At 40.9% G+C, this 19,941-nt stretch overlaps 1 protein-coding gene across 11 annotated transcripts in view; it reads right to left on the bottom strand.

The window, feature by feature from the left end:
• ABCC12 (ATP binding cassette subfamily C member 12) overlaps window positions 1-19,941 on the bottom strand; it is a 192,921-nt gene that overhangs the window by 52,575 nt on the left and 120,405 nt on the right. For 10 of the 11 annotated variants that reach the window (XM_085847594.1, XM_085847599.1, XM_085847593.1 and 7 more), the window contains 8 exons: window positions 16,725-16,797; window positions 16,284-16,487; window positions 13,224-13,352; window positions 11,724-11,934; window positions 11,057-11,119; window positions 10,607-10,735; window positions 6,531-6,634; window positions 6,158-6,352 (listed from right to left, as the gene is read on the bottom strand). In XM_085847594.1, coding sequence (XP_085703720.1) covers window positions 6,158-6,352; window positions 6,531-6,634; window positions 10,607-10,735; window positions 11,057-11,119; window positions 11,724-11,934; window positions 13,224-13,352; window positions 16,284-16,487; window positions 16,725-16,797 — 1,108 coding nt within the window. The remainder of the gene's footprint in view (window positions 1-6,157; window positions 6,353-6,530; window positions 6,635-10,606; window positions 10,736-11,056; window positions 11,120-11,723; window positions 11,935-13,223; window positions 13,353-16,283; window positions 16,488-16,724; window positions 16,798-19,941) is intronic. The other variant, XM_085847597.1, reaches the window with a different exon arrangement.

Raw genomic sequence — 19,941 nt, forward strand, 5'->3', positions numbered from 1 at the left:
GGACCGCAAGCAATTCGTGTCCGGAGTCGGCCTGCGGCGAGGTACGATCGCCCGGTCGACCATCCGCGCAGGTACTTAGGTAGATCGAATTTGGCGAGCAACCCTATCCTGCATAGGTGGGCAATTGGCACGGTCAAGGTGGGGTTAAACCCCCACCCGTGACTAGCTCCCGGCGTTGTTCCGAGAGGGTCACGACAGAATTGTCCGTTCCGGTGGGCGAGGCGGCCACCATTCGAGTCGAGAGGCCGATCGCACACCAGCGGGCGCGAATTCGCAACAATATATACATCTTCTTCTTCTTTCGGCTGCTCCCGTTAGGCGCCACCACAGCGGATCATCCGTTATGATCCACATAATGATTTGGCACAGGTTTTACGCCGGATGCCCTTCCTGACGCAACCCTGGTCGCCTCTTACGACACAGGGATATGGTACACCTATTCTAACCGGGGTATACACCGGGCCCAGTGCACTGGTACTCACTTCGCCGACCACGGAAGATGACAGGCTGAGTCAACCTCCTGGTGTGTATTAATTCAAGTGGCCAACGGGGCTTGAACTCAGGACCTTTTGGATCCCAAGTCGCTCCCCAAACCACTACGCAAACACCAGGATATATATATATATATATATATATATATATATATATATATATATATATATATATATATATATATATATATATATATATATATTATAAAAAAACACCTTCAAACCAACAAACACACATTCAATCTTTTCAGACAAATATCTCCACTTGACCAAGAAACAAAACATTGTGATAGATGTGATAATGATATTCTTTAAAAAATTATAATAAACACCTTCAATCATGCAAACACAAGAAGAATGAAGAAAGGGAAGGTGCCACTAAATTCTACATTAAAAACACCGATGGGGCATTTAAAGGACATATAAAAATAAGATTGTTTTGCTTTTAAGACCCTGGAACATCTTCAATCATTGAAGCTGTTCTCTCTGTTTCGAGTGCTGCCTGTGGCTGCTGGTTACATCATTGGTTGGGACGCGGCTATGCCGCTGATGCAGTGTCCCCCTTATCAGTACACTGGTGCTCATTTTGCCGACCTCAGAAGGATGACGGGCTGAGTCAACCTCCTGGTGTATTTTTTAATTCAGCAGCCAATGGGGCTTGAACTCAGGACCCTAGGATCCCAAGCCCCCACCCTAACCACTAAGCCAACACCAGACTATTGAAGCTGTTGATATGATTAAACAAAGTATTGAAACTATAATTAAATACACATTAAGTGAAATGAAAACTTTTAGTTTTATATGGGAGTAAAATTGAATATGGTAAGAGAAGGTGATGAAACTACTCCCGATTTGAGAACAAACCCTCACTTTATCTCATCATTTCAAGATTTTGTAAAATGTGATGTTTACGATGAACTCCACAGAAAAGAACAAGATGTTGATAACATTGTAGTAGGTAGTGGATTTGCTATTACAAAAATAATCTTTTTAGATATACACATCTCAAAATCAGATCCTCTTCAAGCTTCTCCTTATATTGATTTACCAAAAGAGATAAAACTTTAGAAAGTGGTTGGTAATATTCAAAACAAAGATAATAAAATGTTTTCTATGGTCTGTTCTTGCTCACTTACATCCCTCACAATGGAAACCTGAAAGGGTTGAACATTACAAGAAATACAAGAATACATTAAATGTTAAAGATTTAAAGTTTCCAATGTCAATGAGAGATATTCCTAAATTTGAGAAAATGAATAACACTGGTCAACAATTTTTTACTTTCTGAATGTTGTCTAAATTTCTACAAGTGAATTAGGGTATTCTGGCACTGCTGAATCAGGAAATGGCATCCGTTTCTCTCCATCAGGTCAGGTTTTTGTGCTAAGTTGATTTGAAAAAATCAGATCTTGTGACAAAATCAATTACATTTTTGTGGCATTATCAGCTGATTTTTGTCAACACATATCATCCTAAACGTGTTTTTAAGAAAAAAAAATGTTTTGCCAACAACATTTATTGATTACATGATAGAAACATCGATTACTGTCATCTGAATGGTGGGCATTGATAAAGGTAAGTACAAGTAAATTGCATGTTGCGTCACCACTGTTCAAACTTCAGGGCTTGAACTTCCGTTTCTTCGAACTCCTGGAATGTTCAGCGGCAGGGAGGTCTCTCTTCAGATTCCAACAGTAGTCAGCCATCATGACTGCATCCCAGCGACCCTGATACCTGGTCTCCATCTCCTTCATGTCCTGATGGAATCTCTCCCCCTGCTCATCACTCATTGAACCCAGGTTCTCAGGAAACCGGTTCATATGTGAAAATAGGTAGTGCATCTTGATGCTAATGTTGCAGCCCAGGTTTCTGAAAGCAGTCAGCATGTTGTTGACAAGTTCTGCGTAGTTTCTGGCCTTATTGTTGCCAAGAAAGTTCTTCACTACCAAAACAAATGTCTTCCACGCTTCCAGTTCCACTTCGTTCATTGAGTTTTTGAACTCTGGATCTCTGATGAGCTGACGGATCTGAGGACCATCAAAGATGCCAGCTTTCAACTTCTCCATGGTCAATCCTGGAAAAGCCTGGCACAAGTAAGTGAAGCAGTCACCATCTTTGTCCAGAGCCTTGGTGAACTGCTTGATTAAGCCGAGCTTGATGTGCAGCGGTGGGAAGAGTATTCTGTCTCTGTGTAGGTATTGTACATTCTTCAGAGTTCGGTATATTAAAAAAATACAACTTTTTTGTATCACATTATTACAAAACCTGCCCCATTAACTTTAGTTTTGATCCACGAACTTTATGCTTTGCCTCACCAATTTTTGGAAGATTTTGAGGTTTTATGACTTCAAACTGATCCCTTTTCGACATAATCACCCAGAACTATCGTACCTGAATACTTCTTGTCATTAAAATAATTATTTCCAATCAAAACAATTATTTGACATGACATTTTACCCCCACCAACTTCTTCTAAAATGCTCCACACATGCGTACATGTGAACAAAAATGTAAAAAACGACATGTGGCCATATCTCAAAAACTTGACCTGATTGAACAAAACTAATGTGATTTTTGGATTCAGCGCATCAGATTCGTCCTAAATCAGCTTAAAAAAATGCAGACAACAAATTTGTTGTTGACCAGTGTAATCTATCTGTTAATAAAAAATATGGATTAACAGATACAAAGAAAGTTCAGATATTAAAAATATCAAACTATAAAAATGATGAAACACACATTGACCTTCTCTACTTTACTTAAAAGGAGAAAATCACTTGATGCTTTCATCAAAAATTTATCAAGATTAACCAAATCACAACTATACAAGTAGAAAATGTAAAACACATTCTTGTTAGAGATGTCTCAACTCCTTTCATACAAAAGAACAATAAGATCAACATTTGAAATATTGAAGTAATCATAAATCAACCATAATATATTTACCAAAAGCAGGTTCAAACATATCATGAAAAGATTTTAACAAATCTATAAAACATCCGTTTGTGATATATGCTGGTTTTGAAAGTATCCTTGAAAAGATAGATACTGTTTCTCCAAATCCAAATAAATCATACACAAATAAATATCAAAAACTTACTCCTTGTGGTTTCTGTTATTATATCAAATCATCTGTTGGTGATGAATACAACAAGTGAAAACTTTATAGAGGAGACGATGCCCCAGAGGAGTTTGTAAGACGATTGGAAAAAAGACTATACAAGACGAAGAGAAATAATGGTTAAAACCTATAAACCAATGTCATTAACAAAGGGAGAGAAAAAGGAATTTAAAAAGAACAGTAGGTAAAAGTTGTCTTCATATTTTGAGGATATACTCATATACTCATATTTGTGAGGAGAAAATTGAGGGAGAGGTCAAAGTTAGGGATCATTGTCATCTTACTTGAAAATATAGAGGTCCAGCTCATTCCCATTGTTATCTTAATTACACGCCCCCACACTTTATTCCTGTCTTTCTTCACAATAACGTTCACTATGACACACATCTATTTATAAATGAACTTTCAAAGACATCTGGAGATATTTAGAACATATCTAACACAGATCACAAATATATCTCATTCACAAAACCAATTCATAAATCCCCCATAACCCATATCAGATTTCTTGACACATTCAAGTTTATGGCAAGTCCATTATCTAACTTAGCATCAAAATATGAAAAACTTTCCAAATCTGAAATCACATTTCTCAAATCAAGAAGAGATTGATCTCTTATCACAAAAGGGAATATGTCCGTATGACTATATGGATTCATTTGAGAGGTTTAAGGAAACACAACTTCCTTCAAGGGAAAGTTTCTACAGCAAGTTGAATAAAACTCATATTTCTGATAGAGATTATACACAAGCTAAAAAGTTTTGGGAGAAGTTTAATTTAAAGAATCTTGGAGAATATCACAATTTGTATCTTAAAACTGATGACTTGTTTTTGGCTGATGTGTTTGAAACTTTAAGAACAGTCTGTCATAATAAAAATTATTATGGATTAGACCCCGCTCACTATTACAAAGCCCCGCTCACTATATTTGGCTTGGAGTGCTATGTTAAAAATGACAAAACATAATTTGGAATTAATCAGTGATATAGATGCTTTTAATGATGGAGAAGGCTAAAAGAGGAGGAATATCTTAAGTATGTTCTAAGAGATATGCTAAAGCAAATAACAAATATCTCCTGATTATAATTAGAATGAGGACAACTCTTACCTGATGTATTATGATGCGAACAATTTGTATAGGTGGGCCATGTCTCAATCTCTACCTTATGGGGAACTTAAATGGGTTGAAGAAAAACATTATGAAAAAGTTTTACTTGATATTGTTATCTCCTCTCAAAAAGAATTGGATGAGGCTGAAGTTGGATATTATTTTGAGGTTGATTAAAAATACCCTGAATAACTTCATAATAAACATTAAGACCTACCCTTTGCCTCCGATAAAGAAAGTCCGAGAAAAGAATGGTAAAGTGATTACCAACAGTCATTTAATATAAAAGGTAAATCTTCAGAAAAACTCGTTACTACATTAAAAGATAAAGAAAGTGGTTTTACATCAAAGGAACTTGAGACAATATTTATCTGCTGGGAGATAAATACCAAATAAGAATGTGAGAAATACCAAATAAGTCTTATTGAAGAAATAACCAGGGTAAAAGTAGATAAAACAAATAATCGGATAAATTTAATTACAAATAAGTTGGCGGATGTAAAGAAAAAAAATTAATATCCTTGAATGGACTGAAAACTTTGATGGTTATCAATTGAACAATGGAAAAAACAATTTACTACAATCTCAAAATGATATGTGGCTCAGGAGGTGGTCAAATAAGAGCATTAAGAGAAGTTTATCATTTCATTTCTGCTCAACAAAGACACTTAAACCAAGAACCAAGTTCCAAGTTATTCTTTGTACATATACTCGATGGAAATAAATGTTGCAAGAAAATTAAGTTATTCCCTAAAGCAGAACATGGACAAATATTCGTTGGTTCTCTCTTTGAGTGGAATGAAAATAGGAAAGGGAAGAAGTGCTTTAATCAGTAATTTTAGTGCTTTAATCATAAGCTTTAATCTTTCATCGTCTCAATTTTACATTTGCTTGTATGGGAGGGAAGGGGTTCGGTGGGAAGAAAATGAGTCTCCTATTTTGAGCTTTTGGGGCTTGGGTCAGAAGGTTTTTCCATTTTTCCCCATTCATTTGAATGAGCATCCCAGAAACCCCATTTATCATCGACTAATATGGTGAGATATGATTTGTGAAGATCTTATGGAAATTGAAGTACCAGATGGTAAATGGTATGAAAAGACAAACGATATGGTACGTAATGGAGGACGATGCGTGAGTGCATGCCTCATCACATTTAGCATTGCCCCTATGCTTCCTCTTATTTGCTTGTGACTCATGTTTGTGGGTTATAAAGGAGGGAAAGGGATGTGTGAGGTTCCTTCCTACTTTTGAGGTCTAAGTATGTTCTGAAAAATTGACATGTCTTGACCTCACCATGTGCTAGTTCAAAAGCTATTCAGTGGATGGTTGCCAATTACCAGTTGCGTGATGTCGCCCCATTTTAGGCACAAACGTGTTCATTTTTTTCTGCTACAAGGAATAATGGACGTAACAACATGGAAGAAATTTGATCGTACCTTATAAAAGACGGTGTCGTGGAGGTGGGAGGATGCCCGCAAGGTGGCCCATCCATACACAAAGGCCTTGATTGAGCTGAACAACAACATGCCAATGGCTGTAGCTCCATACACTGCCTGGTACATGTGTATGTTCGGATTCTCAGTTATGCTTCCTAATTTGCACGTCTCATTTGGAGGCAAAGTACAGTTTTTCTGCAAGCAGCAATAAATACAAATTAAGTTGACAAGCAAGCATGGCACGAACCAGATTATGTCACTGGTAGAAACGGAGAATGCAGACATCAAAGGCAAGAGGTATAATGTGCTCATTATCATCGGTGTGGGATTGAATTTGTCCTTATAGCTGCGTGTGAGAGTGGATGATCCTCACCCCATCACCGTTTTCCAGCCAGGCACTGAGCCACCAGCTACTGAAAATAAGACAACCAGTGGCAAGAAAGTATGACAGGAAAACCAGCAAGAGTATGAAGTAACCTGCACCATCAAGACAAAGTAGATATCAGTTGGTTTTGGAAAGGAACCATACTGCCATGTCATACACAGCATTATCATAAAAACCTTTCCTATGACATCTATTATGATCTTCTTGAAAAGGTCATTTTGTATTCGGCATTGGTTTGCACATATACCGGAAGTAAAAATATATATATATATGTATATATATTTATATTTATATATTTATCTATATATATATGTCTTTATATATATATATCTATATCCCCAAACTATTCAGTCAATTCTGTCAACGTATAATTATCTTTCCTTCAATTTATTTCACCGAGAAACCTTAGCAGTTTTAACAATTAATGACTATTATGCTGTCAAAGGAAAATCATAGTAAAACTTCAAACTCTTCAAAATCTTCAAACCTCGCCTCCAAAGCCAGTCACCGACTGGGAATCCTCCATCGTGCAAAGTTCTTCCTCAGCCCACCTGAGCTCCTGACCACTTACAAAGCTTTTGTCCGCAGCCTGATGGAGTACTGCTCTCCCCTCTGGGCTGGTGCTCCTGCTTCCCACCTTTCTCGGCTTCACGCTGTAGAAACCAAGGCATTTCAGATCATTGGCATCTCCCGCAATGAGGCTGAGTCTTTGGGCCTCTCACTCATTCACCGCAGGTTTGTCGGTGGTCTTTCTGTCTTCAACCGTCTCCTCTCAAGCCTCGCCCCCCTGCTCTCTCTGCGATTTGTCCCTACCACATTTCCGCAGGGCGCTCAAGGTCCACCAACAACCTCCTTCTGGTAAAACTACCAAAATCACGAATCACTGCTCTTTCATTCACTCTTTCATTCCTCTTTCTTCACACCTTTGGAATAAACTCCCTCACTCTATTCATTCCCATTCTTCCCTCCAGGCCTTCAAAACAGCTGTTCATCACCACCATCTTATCCCCCATCCAAATCCTTGATAGTTTCTACCCCCGATAATCCAGCCAAGCGTACCTCCTTCAAATTCCCTGCTTTCCTTCCTGAAAGTCCCTGTAATGTCCATCTTCTATTCCCCATGTTCCCCGTCCCATCCCTCTCCCTTCCACAGATCTCCTAATGACTCTGTTCCCCACTGTTTTGTCCTTCCCACTCCCTCCCCTCTTGTCTCATATCCCCCATGATGTGCGTTGTGTGTTAGCTCTCACCCGAGCCTTGACAAGGTATCCAAAAAAAACAAACTAGAATGGCACTCTTCGATGTTGCGAAATCACCACATATGCCTCCACCCACATTATTACATCATTTTACAAACTTGTACCAAGTTAAATTTAAATCCCTGAACCCAGATCAAAATATTAAATAATTCTGGCTGCCAGACCATGCATCCAATCAGGTTTAAATTTACAACATTCCTCATCACTACTAAATTATAATTGTGAAGTTTCACGTCGATTGATGAAGCGGTTCAAGAGAAATAATTTTTTTTCGATCCTTGTTCAATCCAATATGGCTGCCAGACCATGTGACCTATTAATTACTTGTGAACACCCTGGTATCCCCGAGGCTTGGAGAATATGTCGGTAAACTTTCCTCTCGACTTGTCAAGCCATTCTGGAGAACAAGATTTTTAAAAGTTTATTCTTCAAAACTTCAAAAAAAAAAATCATCTGCCAAACCATGTAACCTATTACGTCATAGGTGGAGAACTTTTTGTCCTCATGGATAGGCGATCATACCTGCAAAGTTTCACCTCAATCTGTTCAGCCATTTCCGGGAAGATTTTTGAAGGTTTTTATGTTAAAAAAAAGAAAATGACTGCCAAACCACGAGACCGATGATGTCATCAATTGTTTTCCCTTTGAAAAATTTAGAGGATCATCTGAGGCTAAATTGTATACTGATTGGATAAAGCATTCAACACAAGTAATTACGACACCATAATGAAGCAATGACATCATCAAAAAAAATCACTTCTTTCCCATGGGGGAGTACTTCACATGTGCAAAGTTTCAATTTCTTCTATGGAGCGGTTTCAGAGATACAGAGGTCCAAACTTTTTCCCTTTTTCCAACATGGCTGCCACACCACATGTCTCATGTCATCATAATTATTATTAAAACATTCTACATGAGTAGTCAAACATATGGTGGAAATTTCGTGTCAATCGGATAAGCGGTTACATAGAAAACAGAAAAAATTAGCATGGACATATGTACGTACGGATGTAGGGATGGACGGACAACCCGAAAACACAATGCCTCGGGCAACTTTGTCAGCGGAGGCATAAAAAAAAACCCAGTTTGAATTCCCTTAAAAAGAGAAACTGGGACTCCTTACTCTTGCATACACTTTAGTTTCATGCACATGTGAGTCGTGCAAAAGAACGTGCTCACAGGGTGACAATGTCTTGTTAGCTGCTCATGCCCCGGTTGAAATTTACAGTTAATCAATCTGCTGTTTCTCGCCTGGTTTGCCTTGCACTTCAAATTAATGCACAGATATCACGATCCTGGAGTATGCGTTTCCACACAATGTTGCCCTTTGCTGATGGTGTCTTTCCCTCGGAGCTCCATGCCGACATCACCTTCGACACAATTGCTCATGAGAGATCAGCAAGTTGAGCTGTCATTGTCACTGAAGCTTCTGCCAAACGCACCCCAACAATCACCCCTCTTTCAAAGTCACTGAGGTCTCCTCTTGCAGCCATGCGAGCACTAATTATAGATGACCAGGCCTGTGCAGCATTTTTGGACATTACCCAAAGCATGTTGGAATGTTATTTGCTTAATTAGCATGTGGGCCAAACCTGTTTGGAAGCCATCGCTTTCAATATACCTGATATCCCTCATTTACCTTGGTGTTTACATTGTTTGTAATCCACCACCTGCATATATCTGATGTAAGAATGTGATTGATCTAAGAATGTGCTTTCATTTTTATGAGGGGGATGGAGGGAGGAGGACAGGTGATTGGGGTTCAAAAAGATGGGACAGATTTGGGAGGGGTAGGTTGAGACTTTGGTGAGGGGGTGGGGGGTGGAGGGGGTTGAGGACTTTTGGTGGGGCTAGGGGGTTTTAGGGGTTGTGGTGAGGGGGGGAGGGGGGCAGGAATTTTGAGGCTTGGACTGTGGAGGGCATGAGGGGATTGAAGCCTTTGGGTGGGGATAGGGAGGGGTTGAGGACTTGGGAGTGTGGCTTGTTGACTTGGGGTTTACAAGGAGGGCTTGAAGACTTGGAGTTGAGGACTTGAGGCTGGGATGGGAGGAAAGGGGTTGAGGACTTGAAGTCACATTTTACACGATGCGGAATTTCCACGAGTTCCTGCCATTATGCTATCAAAGGACATTCCTGTCAAACTCCCTAAATATTCCACTCTATTGAAAACTAATTCCCTTACAACAGCCCAGTGGAACCTGGTTATCTGCTCGTATATACAGGCTTGCCCAGAAAAAAGCAAGGCATTGCTTTCAATGTGTTTATTTCAGTTTTGGATAAAGCAATCCAAAATAAAGTAGAAAGAATCTGAAAATGCAAAGTCCGTCCATTTTGATTCTGAACTTCTTCTTCCGTATGCTAAACGGTACCTTTGACCTTTTGACCAAATTCTTAATTTGTCTTCTCCATATTGTCATAATAAAGCTTTGTTGAAAATTCGATGACAAAAGTTCAAATTGTAAAAAAAGCTACGGCCTGGACAGACACACAGACAGACACACAGAAGTGATTGGAACATCAGTCTTCGGCAGCGCGGAGGACAGGCTAACTCGGAAGCATCTGGAAATGCAAAGCCCGTTAGTGTCTGCTTTGTAATCATACTTCTTCTTCCGCATGCTAAACATGATGAAAATAGCTAAAAAACAAAAATAATTGATATTGTATGATATTAAAAATATATCCAGTATGTTCACACACACACACACACACACACACACACACACACACACACACACACACACACACACACACACACACACACACACACACACACACACACACACACACACACACGTTTGTTTTTACCTCCACCCGCCTTGATGTAATGGTGGCATGTTTTCCACTTCATAAAGTTACTTCCTTTTTCTTCGTCCTTCACCAGCTGCACCTTCGGTGTGGAAGAATTGCCATCCTTTTGACCAACTTCCTCTGTGGCTAAGATACAGGAATTCTATTACTTGACATTCTTCATCTCATTGCTTTATCTGCCTTTATGTATATGTATGTATATATGTATATATATATCAAATACTGACATTTTAAATGAGCATGTCCTTGCTTTGCAGGTATGATGTAGTACTGACGAGGACTGCACGGTATACAATGGGTGAGGATAAACCTTAATTTTATTTTTTAACTCATCGTTGGCTAATGAATCTTCAAAACATTATGGGTTAATAATGAAAAAAAAGGTATCACCTCGAAGTAAATGACTTTCCAAATGAGTAGAATGATTTTTTTCTTTTTAAATCATACCGTTTGGAGGATCTTTCGATCCCTCTTCCTTCAAAACAGCTTTATCTTCCTCACTTCTCCAGGCTAAACACAAACAGGACAGTTGTTGTACCAATTATTCTTCAAACGTCAAAGATTCATAACAATAAACCAATTTACAAATCAACTTGACTTTGACGAAAAGAAAATTACATCAGAAAATAAAATATTTATGATTTTGCACACTGCTGTGAAATGTGATCCTTACTAGAATTCATGGACCAGTGTGTGTTTGTGTGTTTGTTTATTTGTCACGCTACTCCTCCTACAGTTTGGGGCTGATTACATCCAGACTTGCTACATCGGATCAGTATGACTCAAATTAATGTATAGGGGTGTTTTTATCTTTGCTGGTTGTCAGTAGAGTGGGAGGGGGGGCGTGAGGGTGGAGGGGTGGTGGTGTAAAAAACACAAATTATTTTTCTCAATGAGTGTCATGTAGCGTCGCTCCAGGTGAGAGAGGGTATTACAAGTCCACACCCTTTTATTTAGAGTGTAGTATTCCTGTCCCCACGTTTTCCAGTGCAGTGAGGTGCTTTGAATTTCACATTTGAATAAGGATAACAACACAACCCCTGGCCGCTCCCATAGGGAGCGGATGCTTCTCACAGTAAATAATTAAATTAAGTAGATGTTACTACCTTCATACCAGGATTAAGTATGCCTTTGGTGGAATTGTTCCTTTGAAAGATGTTTGCATTCGAATTCGTTTTGTGCTGTGCTTGATCGCCGTCCTCAATCCTTTCGACACCAAATTCCAGCTTGTTTTCGGTTGTCACTTCATCGAGTTGGAGATTGTTGTATTTTGGAACATCTTCGTCATGGCTGCATTGGGACATTTGTGATTCTGTATCTTCATTCTGTTGGTGGTTGAAGCAATTTTTAATTTTTTTTTTTCAATCGGAAACGGAGTCAACAACAAAAATGATAATAATAGCTTTCAAGCTTGAAACGTGACTTCATGATATGATATGATCATTTTTTTTTTGGTGATCTAGATACATCAAATAAGTTGCATACGGATCTTAAAGCAAAATCATTGTCATGAAGAACACAGACATGCACAGACTAAACCTCCTGACTGGCATATCGTTGATACAGGTTTTGTGTATGGCACCTCGGGGGAGACGAGTCGATTTCTTGTGGTTCCATTATGTGTGAATTGTTTTGTGTGTTGTGTCCTTCAGCAATTAATTCATTATTTTATAAGGGAACGACTTGTAGTATCTCGTGCTGCTGCCATTTTAGAAAGCCAACAGTCGAGTTAATTTGAGGTCTCGTTCCAATTCAGTTAAATCATTGAAACTTGCGCTGACAAATGGCACAGGATAAGCCCTGCTGATTCACAGGCCTGCGGCAGCCACTAGAGAGAGACCTGTGAGGATAAGCTTTAGTTTGGCCATCCTTGGTTTTGGCCCTCGCATGCACCGGTAGCCAGGAGTGGTTGCATTCAGTTGTCAGCTACCGACCGCACAACGATACTTTTTGTAATTCGAGTATTTGGTCATGATGATCGTACGTATTCAAAGAGGAGTTGTGAAGTCATGTCCTGGAGAATGCATGTCGAAGTGATCTTGCAATCGACTTAGTGCATATGTTTTGCCACAAGTTACACTGGGCTTCTTCGGATGGCTAACATTTTCTAAGTACCGCACTTCCAGTTGCCACGATGGATGAATCGAGCATGAAGAAGGCCAATTAATAATTGGAAACTTTCTGCAAGAATTCACTTCTCCTTAGGCAGATAGATAAAGAAAGAGTGAAATAAAGAGAAAAAAAAATAGACAAAAGAAAAGAAAAAGCAAGAATTAGAATGATGAAGGAGAAACGTGAAAAAGTAGAAAGACGTGTGAAAATAATAACTTACCAATGGATAAGTTTAAATTGGAATTAGATAGGTACCTGGAAGTTATGGAGATAGAGGGGTGTAGGGATGTTGGCAGGACTTTTAGATAGATTGAGCGTTGATGGGTGATTGTGTGCATGTGTACGGAGTGCTGTTGGTGGGGGTCTCGCCAAGGGGGGTTGTGTGGTTGATGTTGTGTGTGTTTTTACCCCCTCAAAAAAGATCATGCCAAAAGACATGCTCTGCACAAAATGCTGAACAACATATGCCCACCTTTAGTTGCACCCATGACAATAAACTTACAGCATCCATTTGAAAAGTCTTAATCAGGCCAGCATATTTCCCATTCACATTCATGAGATCCTCATGCCGTCCATTTTCCACGATTTGTCCATCTTCCAACACCACGATCTCATCACAAAACTTGAGGTACTGAAACAAACATTGGGAATTTGAATTAACTCTTTGTACAGATTACTTTGGGAAAGACATTATTCATTGTTATTACTGAAACTATTTTGTTGAATGAAAGCAGGCCTCAAGAGTTTTAACAATAGCTTACTTCAGGCAGTTGTGAAGAGTATGTTGGGATGTGAGTTATTGGAGGGTAGAGCTAGAGAAGAGAAATCTGTGGTCATATAGTAGTCGGGATGAGATGTATTTACTTGAGGACATGTTTGTTGTGACCCTTGGAGGGTGATTTTTTTGAAGGTTACTCTGTATTTTCCTTTGGCTTGTCTGTAGGTTACCTATTATCCTGTAGGTTGAAAGTCTGTCGGTTATCATATCATTCCCCATCCCAAACCATCATCTTATCTACCCTCATTAACCCCCACCCCTTTCCACATTTTCAAATTTTCCTTCCTGAGAGTTTGCTTGTATCCATCTTGTCCACCCCACACATACTCCCCTTCCCCTGCTCTTTCCAACCCACTTCCCTTATTTGTCCAAGTCTCCCTCCATTCTGTCTTTCAACTCTGCTGTTGGTGTTTTCCCCCTCTCTCTCCTGTTTATTTTATTATATTGTGTCCTGTTCTGTTCTGTGTTCGATTTAGCTCTTCCACGAGCCTTGACTTTGTATTAAAAAATCCCCATTGGGCTGTGCTTCACTCTTCAAGAGCTCAGCTGGTAGCACTGCCAGATTGGATGGTTCGGGTTGTGTGTCTCAACTTGGGGCCACAGATGGTTCAGTGGCCAGACAGAGAAGAGGCCTTGAGTAAGTGGGGGATCCTCATGGGCCTCCCGCTCTCTTGGCCAATCCTCAATCTGATACACCTCTGGTGGGCGAAGTCCGCAATGACATTTGCGAGACAAGTATTTGGGCACCCAGATGGTCATGGGTCACAAGCCCTTAAGGCGGTCTGAATATGCATGGACGACCTGGTCCCCTCCTGGTCAATATCGGAAGAGCAAGCCGATGGGGAGGCGGTCACCCATTTGGACAGCTGCTTCTCAGTGGGCAAGCACTCCGATCAGTACACCACAGGATCTTCCTCAAAAGTTTTCTTGGTGCTCTGGGAGGTCCAGGAGAACGTGCCAGGCATCCCATGTAGAGTACGACAGCCCAGATTTGCAACTAAACTGGACTGGTCGGAACTACAAGAGCAAGGGCTGCCCTTGACGGTAATAGAGGTGCATCGTCGCACGATGTCCTTCGGCCGCTTGGCCTGAGCATTCCCCTCAAGGGGTTGGTCTGCACTAGGCTCCGCTTCGTGGAGCACAGTAAGGCCCTCCCCTTTTGGGTGGTACTCTGGCCCGCAGCCAAGGGATCTCGCAACACGGCACCCTGACTGTTCCACAGAACGCCGAAGTGCTCCAGGTGGTACACCCTGGTCTGGCCTCATGGGCCAGGCACCGGGGCCTACTCCTGTATGCTCCTCATCAGCTTGGTGGATTTGGGCTCATGCCCCATTACAGGCTGGACACGCCGCTGGCTGCCAAACCAGGTTGGCTTGGGCTTTGCTTGCCTATGGCTCCCTTTGGGATATCGATTTGGTGTGCTTGGCCTGGACCTTCCTGGTGGAGGCCAGTGGAGGGTGGCGAGCCATGGCAGAGTAAGGCTCCTCCGATGGCTCTCCACACTCATGTGCTTATATGTCTGACCCACAACTGTACTGTCGTTCAGTTACTCACTTTCCCGGGACACCAGACGATCTTAGAGATTGAATGACAACATGCAGTGCCAAGGACTACACCTTGATGATGGGTGCAGATTCAGTGAAGCACTGGCAAATTTCACCAGGAACCTTGCAGGGTGGGTCGCCAGTCAGCTTGGACATTTTCATACCCAACAGGAATCGGCGCATGCGATAGATCCGAACCCCCCCCCCCATCCTCCAGGTCCTTGAATACCTTCACTACCTAAAGGCCGAAGTGGCAGTCTGGGCCAGACCGAAAATGGTGCCAGTGTGTCGAGAAGGGGTGGGGGGGGAGAAGGGGTTGGGAGATCCCAACCCACATTCCATTGCAGGAGTGGGATTGGGGGAGGGGGGTCGGCCCAATGCTGCCTTACTGCGGCGTTGGGTTGGACGAGGTGGTCTGGCTGCAGTGTGTTGAGAGGATTAGACACCTCTAATGTCTTTGTCTGAGTTTGATTATGGTTACCAGCAGAAAAAAAAAAAACATTCCACAAAGCTCACACTCTCATGTGGAATCAGCAGGCTTGTCATCTCTTTTCCTCTCTATTCCTCTCTTTCATTTTCTCGCAGAAATTTTTTTTTCTGTAAGGCCCACTTTGCTGCACCTGGATGGGTTTGAAGGTTGTGGAGTAGCGGCTAAAACCCGAATCCTATCCGGGTTCCTCCTGATGACTCCATCTCTCCTCTCTACTTCTTTGGGTTCCTTCTTGGTCTTCCGTTTCATTACATTAGGGAGAAAGCTGGAAATAAATCGTTTCTGCTTCAATGGGATATGGGATAGATTACATCAAGTAATTGGATAAGACATGGATGAATGGATGTGGATGAAAGAGGTGTGATGAGACAAGTAGCCTCTTCCTGCATATCTAAGTTTGCTCGTCCAAGCTGAAAGAAGAAAGTTCCTCAGCAGTAACTGCTTCAACAGAGGCCTTTGTTTTGTGGTTTGGAAGATTTAACAGAAGAGTTGATCGGGCAAGATCGATGATGCGACGGAGGAAAGAAAGAAATGTCTTGTTAAAATAAACTCCAGAAAATGTCGACTTTGGGATTCGGGGAGAGTTTGGAGCCGATAGAGAATATCTTGAAAAGTAATGGAACTCTGTTTGAAATTTACATGCAAGCCTCACAGTCCAAGCAAAAGTGCAGTCAAAGTTTGAATCGCCATCTTCTATCAGCTTTGATGAAGCCATTCCAGGATATTACCGATGTGGGTTTGACAGCTCACCTGAAGTTGGTGCGTGACCAGCAATACCGTCTTGTGACGAAGAGCAGAGCGGATGCACTGCTGGAAAACATGGCTGCCCACATGAGAGTCCAGTGCCGACAGTGGATCATCAAGTAGGTAGATGTCTCGATTGGAATAGATGGCCCGAGCAAGGCTCACTCTCTGCTTCTGTCCTCCTGAGAGGTTAAGGCCTCGCTCACCGATCTAATCACAAATCACAAACACACATATACATTATGTATATATATATATATATATATATATATATATATATATATATATATATATATATATATATATATGTAAATGAAATTAGGTTAATTATGACAAACCACTGAATTTTCTCATGAATATGCAGGACATATTTTCCATGAAAATCCTGATTTGTAGTTTGTGAAGATATTTTTGAATTTAGAGATTCCATCGTACGATTTAACTCACTTCGGTTTCATCTCCATGTATGAGGATCTCCAAATCTGACTTCAGTCCACAAACTTCAATGACATCGTTATACCTGCAGATAAAGCAATGAAGAATTATTTTGTCATTAAAAATCGTTTTTGTTCTCACAATTTACATGATGATGTGGTTATTACAATTTTACAATATTTACATACTTTGAAACAAATGGAATGCGGACAATGTTTGAGCGGAAATGACACCTGCCTTCACTTCGAATTTAGGGTGACAGACATAATGACATCATCCCACACTTCGGAGTTCACTCTAACTTTTGTCCTCAACCCTCAATTGTGTCCACTCTGTTGACATTGGGAAAATGTAATGCGGATAGATATTTTGCACAAATCCTCCCCACCTGAGGGCAGCACCACGTGATTATGCTGTGAATGAGTGATCAGCACCACGTGATTATGTTGTGAATGAGTGATCAGCACCACGTGATTGTGTTGTGAATGAGTGATCAGCACCAAATGTTTATGTTGTGAATGAGTGATCAGCACCAAATGTTTATGTTGTGAATGAGTGATCAGCACCACATGTTTATGTTGTGAATGAGTGATCAGCAGCACATGTTTATGTTGTGAATTAGTGATCAGCACCAAATGTTTATGTTGTGAATGAGTGATCAGCACCAAATGTTTATGTTGTGAATGAGTGATCAGCACCAAATGTTTATGTTGTGAATGAGTGATCAGCAGCACATGTTTGTGTTGTGAATGAGTGATCAGCACCACATGTTTATGTTGTGAATGAGTGATCAGCACCACATGTTTGTGTTGTGAATGAGTGATCAGCAACACATGTTTATGTTGTGAATGAGTGATCAGCACCAAATGTTTATGTTGTGAATGAGTGATCAGCACCAAATGTTTATGTTGTGAATGAGTGATCAGCACCAAATGTTTATGTTGTGAATGAGTGATCAGCACCACATGTTTGTGTTGTGAATGAGTGATCAGCACCACATGTTTATGTTGTGAATGAGTGATCAGCACCACATGTTTATGTTGTGAATGAGTGATCAGCACCACATGTTTGTGTTGTGAATGAGTGATCAGCAACACATGTTTATGTTGTGAATGAGTGATCAGCACCAAATGTTTATGTTGTGAATGAGTGATCAGCACCAAATGTTTATGTTGTGAATGAGTGATCAGCACCAAATGTTTATGTTGTGAATGAGTGATCAGCAGCACATGTTTATGTTGTGAATGAGTGATCAGCACCACATGTTTGTGTTGTGAATGAGTGATCAGCACCACATGTTTATGTTGTGAACGAGTGATCAGCACCACATGTTTATGTTGTGAACGAGTGATCAGCACCACATGTTTATGTTGTGAACGAGTGATCAGCACCACATGTTTATGTTGTGAACGAGTGATCAGCACCACATGTTTGTGTTGTGAATGAGTGATCAGCACCACATGTTTGTGTTGTGAATGAGTGATCAGCACCACATGTTTGTGTTGTGAATGAGTGATCAGCACCACATGTTTGTGTTGTGAATGAGTGATCAGCACCACATGTTTGTGTTGTGAGTGATCAGCACCACATGTTTGTGTTGTGAATGAGTGATCAGCACCACATGTTTGTGTTGTGAATGAGTGATCAGCACCACATGTTTGTGTTGTGAATGAGTGATCAGCACCACATGTTTGTGTTGTGAATGAGTGATCAGCACCACATGTTTGTGTTGTGAGTGATCAGCACCACATGTTTGTGTTGTGAATGAGTGATCAGCACCACATGTTTGTGTTGTGAATGAGTGATCAGCACCACATGTTTGTGTTGTGAATGAGTGATCAGCACCACATGTTTGTGTTGTGAATGAGTGATCAGCACCACATGTTTGTGTTGTGAAAGAGTGATCAGCACCACATGTTTGTGTTGTGAAAGAGTGATCAGCACCACATGTTTGTGTTGTGAATGAGACTGTAAAGGATCAGAGCCTGTTTCCATTGCCAACGAGAAAAAAAAAAAAATACATCATCACATGTTAACACCATCAAGTTCCTTTGCATCTTCTGATGCCCGTTTTGATCACGTGCACATTGATTTAGCCGGTCCTCTCCACCATCTGGTTTTAACAAATATCTACTCACGTGCATTGACCGTTTCACTCGGTGTCCGGAAACTATTCCAATACCAGATATAGTGGCGGAGACCATAGCCAAAGCTTTCATTGCCGGATGGGTTGCAGTGTTTGGTGCACCATCTGTTGTCACGACTGACAGAGGATGACAGTTTGAGTCGACACTTTCAAAAAGCTGACAGAGTTCCTTGGAAGTAAACACACCAGAACTACTTCTTACCACCCCGATGTAAACGGACTTGTCAAACAGCTCCATCGCCAGCTTAAGTCCTCACTCAGAGCACAAGATGATCAACATCACTGGATGGAAAAACCCACTGGTAGTGCTTTTGGGCATTTATGCTACAGTGAAAGCTGATCTGAATTGCAGCACAGCCGAGTTAGTCTTTGGATCAACACTTCGCCTTCCTGGGCAATTTGTTGCTCCGACAACCATTCATGCAAGTTTGGAACCGAGCAATTATGTGGACAGACTGTAAAGGATCATGAGTGAGTTACATCACATCACATCCCCACCAGAGGTCAGGAGAGTTCCACACATCTGCCCAAAGATATTTTATCTTGATCCCATGTTTTTGTACGTGACAACACTGTCAGAATTTCTCTGCAACCTCCCGACTGGGGCCCCTTCTGAGTCATTACCAGGAAGGAAAAGTACTTCATCCTTGATTTTAATGGGAACTCTGAAACAGTCAGTTTAGACAGACTCAAGTCTGCCGACACAGATAAAGTCCGATACAACTCATCCGACTGCTGCAGAAGAACAAACTCCATGTACATCGATTCCCACTGTTCCTGTGACTCTCCACACAAAGGCACCAAGTTTAGCCCTATTGACATCTGCATCAACTGCTTTGTCACCACCAACTACATCGGATGTGCGGAAAACTCATTCCTGCAGACATGTGCATTGGCCTAAGAGGTTTGTACACGCATTTAATTAGGGCCGATGTCTGCATGATTATTATCGATAGTCTCTTTGGTCATCGATCTAGGGAGAGCGAGTGTAGTGACTCATTTTTCTTTACATGAATTGCTAATATATGTAATAAAGAAAACGTCTGAACACTAGTAGCCAATTCTTTCAGTGAGCCAACAGTC

Source organism: Eptatretus burgeri, chromosome 11 (assembly GCF_056783735.1).
Source record: "Eptatretus burgeri isolate ZD-2024b chromosome 11, Ebu_testis_v1, whole genome shotgun sequence".
NCBI lineage: Eukaryota > Metazoa > Chordata > Myxini > Myxiniformes > Myxinidae > Eptatretus > Eptatretus burgeri.